Source organism: Eurypyga helias, unplaced genomic scaffold (genome assembly GCF_000690775.1).
Source record: "Eurypyga helias isolate BGI_N326 unplaced genomic scaffold, ASM69077v1 scaffold17136, whole genome shotgun sequence".
NCBI classification, from domain to species: domain Eukaryota; kingdom Metazoa; phylum Chordata; class Aves; order Eurypygiformes; family Eurypygidae; genus Eurypyga; species Eurypyga helias.
Genome location: NW_010254817.1, coordinates 60,021 through 67,015, shown reverse-complemented (window position 1 = coordinate 67,015; position 6,995 = coordinate 60,021). Strand labels below are relative to the sequence as shown.

The window sequence follows — 6,995 nt, the reverse complement described above, 5'->3', positions numbered from 1 at the left end:
AGAGTGTGTCCAGAATGTAGTACAACAGGCCTTTCAGGTTAACTGAGTACAGGTAGTGTTTATGGTAAAGAGAAGCTTGTGATCCAAGATGTTTTTCATACCATGGTCATCTCTTATGTTATATATATTATAAAAAATGCACTGAATAACCTTCTTAAGAGTTGGAAGTCCACTTAATTTTCAATTGCTACTGAATGGAGTAACTTAATGATATGAAAGTTCTCACAATCAGCACCAAATTACCTAACAGTAAGCTGTCACTGAGGCTGACAGGTAATACAGACATGTATCAGATGAGTTCATGTGCTGCTTCTACTTCCTTGTAGGTAATAGCAGTTGGCTACGTGAGATTAAATGCAAGTAAAGGGAGTTAATAACAACTAGTTCCATATCTCACTGTTTAATGTTATCTCTACAGCATTCTCTTTCATTCTGGTCTTTTTGATGATTAAGTGTTATAGCATATTAATCTGACTTCCTGTGAATAACTCTGCTACTATTTTGCGTAGACTTTTGCTGGCTGAGAGTGATTTTTTTGCACATGAAAAATCTTTTTAGCCAATGTTACTTGTATTTTTATTACCTGGATCTCGTGTGAGGATATGTGTTTTTTAAAAGAATTCTGGTGTCACCTGTGAATTGGACTTAGGCTTTGGATGTTTTGGTGTAGGTTGTTGTTTTTTTAAAGCCATAAAGACTGCATATAAATGTTGGGTTTGCTTGGTTTTTGGTTTGGTTTTCTTTTTTTTGTTGTTTGTTTGTGGAGGGAAGTGCCTGTGAATTGGACTTAGGCTTTGGATGTTTTGGTGTAGGTTGTTGTTTTTTTAAAGCCATAAAGACTGCATATAAATGTTGGGTTTGCTTGGTTTTTGGTTTGGTTTTCTTTTTTTTGTTGTTTGTTTGTGGAGGGAAGTGTTGGCATTCATCTTGTATGGGGAGGAAAACACAACAAAACAAAACACACAGCAGAAATCCAGTAAAGTTACATGTAAACCAGAAATATTTGTAAACTATTAAATATAGGAACAGTTTTCCAATTTTGTTTTTCAATAATACAAGAAAAAAAACCAGCACATAAAGTTTTCTTCATTCTAATATATAAATTAGAGTGAACAGCAAAATTCCTAGGTTTCCAGCCTAACAGCAAATTTTATTAAATTGAACAGAGTAGCCATAATTTGACTAAGACTTAGCAGTCATATGTGAAAATTCAAACGTGTGAGGATATGCGTTTTTTAAAAGAATTCTGGTGTCGCCTGTGAATTGGACTTAGGCTTTGGATGTTTTGGTGTAGGTTGTTGGTTTTTTAAAGCCATAAAGACTGCATATAAATGTTGGTTTTGCTTGGGTTTTGGTTTGGGTTTTTTTATGTTTGTGGAGGGAAGTTTTGGCATTCATCTTGTATGGGGAGGAAAACAAAACTGTCATGAAATGTTTTGATTTTTATATCCAAAACCTGACCAAATCTGAAAATTCCCCTCATTCAGAAATGTTTATGTATAATATTAATCTGGGATCATTGGTGCTTAACTATTGTGTTGTATAAAGAAATGCTGCAATATGCATCTTGTTACCCAGAAATAGAGAGAGGAGCAGAAAACATCTGACTTGTGATTGATTTGGCCTTAGATACGCTTACAGGACAGAATCTATTACACTGACATCTTCAAGATTCCTTTAGTGACTTTGAATTTTCTGGCATCTTTGAAAAATAGCTATTGATTGGTACATCTGTACACAAGGTCATCTTGCTGCTGGTTTTGGGGGTTTTGGAAATAAATCAGAAACGTGCATAATGAGAGAAAGTCAAGTATCTTAGTCCTTATGTTGTAATGAAACAGAGTGAGAAAATCATTCTTTACCACCTCTTTGCACAGACTTTATAGTAAGTATTAGAAATATAGTCTCTACAGCTGGGAATGCACAGAATTTGCTTTATTTTATCCAGCAATGAGGAAAGCCAAGATTAGATAGAAGCCCTACATCCTCCATTTCTCCCCCCATGGACACACACACGTATAAACACCCATTGTGTCTTGTCCTACTGTTGGAGAAACGTTCCATCACTCAGAAGAGATGTGCTTTCCTACACTGTGAGGCCTGAGAGGCAAAATGTTTCTCACCTGTGGTTAGATTAATCATTCTATGTTTGTGAGCCCTCCTAGGTTCATGCTAGACTGGGAGTGGAAATAAAAATCCATGTAAATTCTACAGAGCAAAGGCCTTGTCAGTTTAGCTTTATAGAGTTAACTGTTTGTGTTGGAAGGAAAGCGGTTAAAAATGTACATGGGAACTTTGTTTTGTGTTGGGTAAATCCTATCTTTTTAAGGCATATTGCCATGCCAGAACCTTTTATTTTAACAGAAGACTTACATGGAATTATAATATAGACAGCATGTCTACTTCTAGTTTTGAAAAGTTGTTTTTTGTAGTGAAACAATTGAGCAATGCCATTTTACTTACTTGAAGATCAGAAGAACTGATATTACTAGTCATGGGATGTTAACCTCTGGAAGGGGTGGAGTTTATAGGCTTTTGCTCAAAGGACTGTAAATGGCTGCAGATTCCAGATTTTATTGCCTTGGAGCAGAAATATGAGTAGCATAAAATGGAATTACTTTGTGACCCACGGTAGCTGATAGGTACACCCACAATTCCCTCTTGTTCTCTTCAGTGTAATCTTGGCATTTTCATTTCCTCTGTTCCAGAAGGTGTGTGTGATGTGAACAGATGCACAGAAAAAATCCTCAAAAAACTAAATTAGTAAGGAAAAACCAGCATTCATCAAACACAGTCCCTCATGCTGAGGGATTGTTAAAATAATAAATTATTTTTATTTTGCTTAAAGATGTGCCTGGTTGATTAAAAAAATAGACACTTAAGAAGGAGTCTATTCTATTTTATCGCTTTATTTGGAAATCTGTTTAAGGAAGAGAGTTGCCGGTGTTGATGGTCAGGGGATTTGCACTTCATGCTTACGAAAAAAATGACTATTTGGAAGATACTATATAACACCAAGCTGCTCTGACAGCCTATAACGTACTTTCACCAGGTAATTTTCACTTGTGGCAGTTAGAAGTTCTGTTGTTTACTCATAGGCTGATCTTACCTTCCTTAAGGATGACATGAGACTGAAGCCTTTGGGAAGGTAGGTGGCTGGCTGGCTGTTAGGCTGACCTTGCCAGCAGTTCACCCTTGGACACTCCTTGCTTTGCAGAACAGTAGTCACATAGTTATAGGCGTAGCAGTCTGAAGAAGCTATATGTTCCCTTTTTGTTCTACGAGGGGCAACATGTACATTGCGCAGCATGGGACACCATAGCATCTCTGCTGTTCACCCTTCAGTGGGCATTTCTTTTCTGAAATTCAAGAATAAGAAAGATATCTTACAACCTTTGTTGTTAATGTTCAAGGGAGAAAAACTAAAGAGTTGTGCTGCAAGTCCTGAAAGGTGGAAGCATGATGATAACTTTCCTGAGGAAAGATTAAGAGAAGTGTAACCATTTCTAGCCATTGCTACCTTAGCACTTCAGCACAGCTGATGGGGAGGACAGTCACTGTTTCCCTTACCTGCAGGCCTGTCAAAACAAAGGATGACCTCAAAATTATAGAGCAGGTCTGTCCCATTATGTTTATTTTCCAGCAACAGTTTTGGCAGTGTGACAGAGTAGTTCTGATTCAAACAAGATCAAATCAAAGTTCCTGTTATCTAGAGGTTAAAGGCTACTTACTTGATTGTGTCTAAAGTCCAAATTAAACTGCCAAAGTGACCAAGTTATTTTAGTTCTGTAACATCTGTTCTATTTTTAGACTAGAATGTTCTTTTTGTAAATGGTGCAAAATTAAAGACAGAGCCTAGTTCTAACGCAGTTTGTGCTGTCCACTTGCTGTTAGCTACAAACATTTTCAAAGTTGAAATATGCCTGAATCAAGAGGTTTAGTTCAGCTAAGTATCAGAAGAGTACTTGGAAAAACATTTTATATCTCAATCTATATTCTCTTAATTTGCTAAAGATTTTTGCAGATTGAAGCTTTTGATTTGTTTACTACTTTCAATATCTGCATAAATAAATATGGAATTTGGAAAGTCATAATTAAATTTCCTTGAGCCTTGGGTTTAAGACTCTGGGATAAGACTTTTTACATACTTGAATTACTAAGTATTTCAGGTATTTCATGTTATTTGGAGGGAAAATACCACTATTTAATGCCAACAATACCAACAACTTTTTTTTTTCTTAATATAAAATGCCTTAAGATTTTCACACACTTGGGAAGAATGATGATTAGAATTTGCAAAACTGAAAACTTAATTGTGGAATACGTCTATTCATATGCATGCTATTGAGAGATGCAATTAAAGTCAGTGTTATCTGTCTGTTAAAGTGAACTTTTTTTTCCAGTTATGCTGCTTTAATTTCACATAATTAGGTTTTTATAGTGACTTTAATTCTTACTAAAGCACATAAATGTTCTATAAAATATAATATTAAAATGCAATTGTATTTCATCTGGTCATTCATAATTACTTAGACGGTTATTTTTCCCATGTATATTTTTGTCAATTACTCATCTAACTGAACCATTGTTCTGTGACCCCACTAGTTCTCTCCTGCCTTTTGAAGTACAGATCAGTTCAGCCTAGCAGCAGGCCTATGACAGCCATTCTGTTCTGAGGTTAGCCTGAGCCCTGCACGCCAGCAAATCTCATTTGCTCTTCTGACATGAGACGTCGGAGCCTTCCTAAGAAGAACCTGAAAGCTGGGTTGACTGCCTAGTGTTAGTCACACAATGTTACTGTATAGACCAATGCATTATATGGTGACAGACTCAAGCCAAATGACAGATGGGGCCTAAACGTTCCCCTAAAACCTACACCTGATTGTGCATTTGCATCTCAACCCTTTGAACAGGAGACAGTTGGACCGCAGCTTGGGCCCAAACCCATTACAGAGATAACTGGCTTCTTTTAAAATGTCTGTTTCTTGTTTTGCTTTCAGGGATTACAATGGTTGACACAGAAATGCCGTTTTGGCCCATTAACTTTGGAATTAGTCCTGTGGATCTGTCTGCGATGGATGATCATACACATTCCTTCGACATAAAGCCGTTTACCACTGTTGATTTTTCAAGCATTTCTTCACCACACTACGAAGATATCCCTCTTGCAAGAGCTGATCAGACAAGCATTGATTTTAAATATGATATTAAGCTCCAAGATTGCCAAAGTATGCTTTTAATTTTTTTACTACTTCCTTCATGTTCACATTTGCTTCATTCTCTGGGAAGTGTACTATGAGCAAAAGGATTTAGAAGTATTCAGATGCCTAAGCGTTGGCATCCTGTGTCGTCAGAGGTGTCCAAAAGATATTTTTGCAGGGCAGATAGAAAGCATAGAATACATATATTAGACCTTCACCCTTCCAGAGCAGCAGATGGAGATTAGGCCAGGTATCATAAAGTATGTAAAATGACATTAAACACTCTTTATTAGACACATGAACCCCACCATTTGTGTTGGAAACCTCTAGTCTCCTATTGATGTGTCTTGTGTGTAAAATGTCCTTTGAAGCTCTATGCACACAGTGCAGAATAAATATCCTGGATGTTAAACAATGTTCCGGCATACATCGCATATTAATTATTAATATGTGTAGCTTTTAAATTCCAAATGGCCGAAGAAACTTATGGAATAGTAATGTTGGCTGCATCCAAGTCACAATGTTGATGTTACTTATCAGTGTTCCCAGTGCAGGCATAACCCTGGAGCTTCATGGGCTACTATTAGTTATATACCATGGAAAATGCTGCTCTTCCACCAGTTACAGTTAAAAAAATACACAGAACTCTCCTTTTAAGAAAGGAAGTGACCTATTTTTAAATAAGTTGTTACTGCGTTAATGTTCAAAGTAGGAATGTGAGGGTGCTGTGTCTGGAACCTTTTTAAAGATCCACTTAGCCTGCACCAGATCTGGCATCACATTCATTTGTAGTCATCTGTACAGGAATCCTTTCAGGGAATTCTCGCTAGGAAAATTGTGGTATTTAATTTTGGTTGTATAGCAAAGCAGGTGCTGTGTAGCTCTGGGTTACTTAGGAAATAAATTAAAAGACATTTTTCCAGCTAATAATTTATTTTTCTTTTGTTTAATTAGAAATGTCCATAACATTCACATTACTGTAATAGTGTGTCTGTTATATCACTCTTGAGAGGTGATCTGGTATAATGTTACAGTGTCAAATGTCCCAGCTTTCCTATATGACCAGTAATGATTGATTTAAAGATACCATATTTGGTTGTTTGAGCTTGTTCAGTATTTCAAATTGCTGTCTTAATTAGAAATTTTCAGAAGAGAAAATGAATCTCTAAACTGTGTCCTGAGCTGAATAGTGTTCCCCAGGAGAGAGATAAAGTTCTTTAAATATCTATTATATTATCCAATAATATATTAGTCAATGTATAGGTTTATTAGAGACTTAAATATATTTTAGACTAGATTAGAAACTCCAGTCCAGCTCCTTGCAGTAGTTCTGAATACCTTAAAGTAATACAACCAGATTAGCTACAGAGAAAAGTAAGGCCTTTCAAGTCTGAGGTCTCCATATATAAATATTTTATATCCTGATCTTCAAATCATTCCACACTACAGAGCTGAAAACTGAATCTGTAATACACTTTCTACATCAGAATCTGCCTCTTCAAGGTTTTTCAGCCTATGTGCTGCCAGTGAAATAGCTGCTTACAGCTTACATCCCCTTACACCCTTTGTTTACTCCCCATTTGGTATTACGAAATGGACCTATGAATCTGTTTCCCGTGATTGCTTGCGATTATTCCTTGCTTCTTCTGTGTGTTTAATTATGCATTAAGTTTATCACACGAATCTGCTCTGTACTCAGGTGCAATCAAAATGGAGCCTCCTTCCCCACCCTATTTTTCTGAAAAAGTTCAGTTGTACAACAAACCTCATGAGGAGTCATCCAACTCCCTTATG

The 6,995-nt window shown here is 36.5% G+C and overlaps 1 protein-coding gene across 1 annotated transcript in view; it reads left to right on the top strand.

Moving 5' to 3' along the window:
* The first annotated feature begins 5,003 nt into the window (after positions 1-5,003).
* Positions 5,004-6,995, top strand: part of PPARG (peroxisome proliferator-activated receptor gamma) — a 25,141-nt gene continuing 23,149 nt past the window's right edge. The window contains exons 1-2 of the mRNA XM_010153145.1: positions 5,004-5,228; positions 6,901-6,995. The exon at positions 6,901-6,995 is cut by the window's right edge and continues 84 nt beyond it. Of these exons, the coding sequence (XP_010151447.1) occupies positions 5,009-5,228; positions 6,901-6,995 (315 nt within the window). The 5' untranslated portion in view covers positions 5,004-5,008. The remainder of the gene's footprint in view (positions 5,229-6,900) is intronic.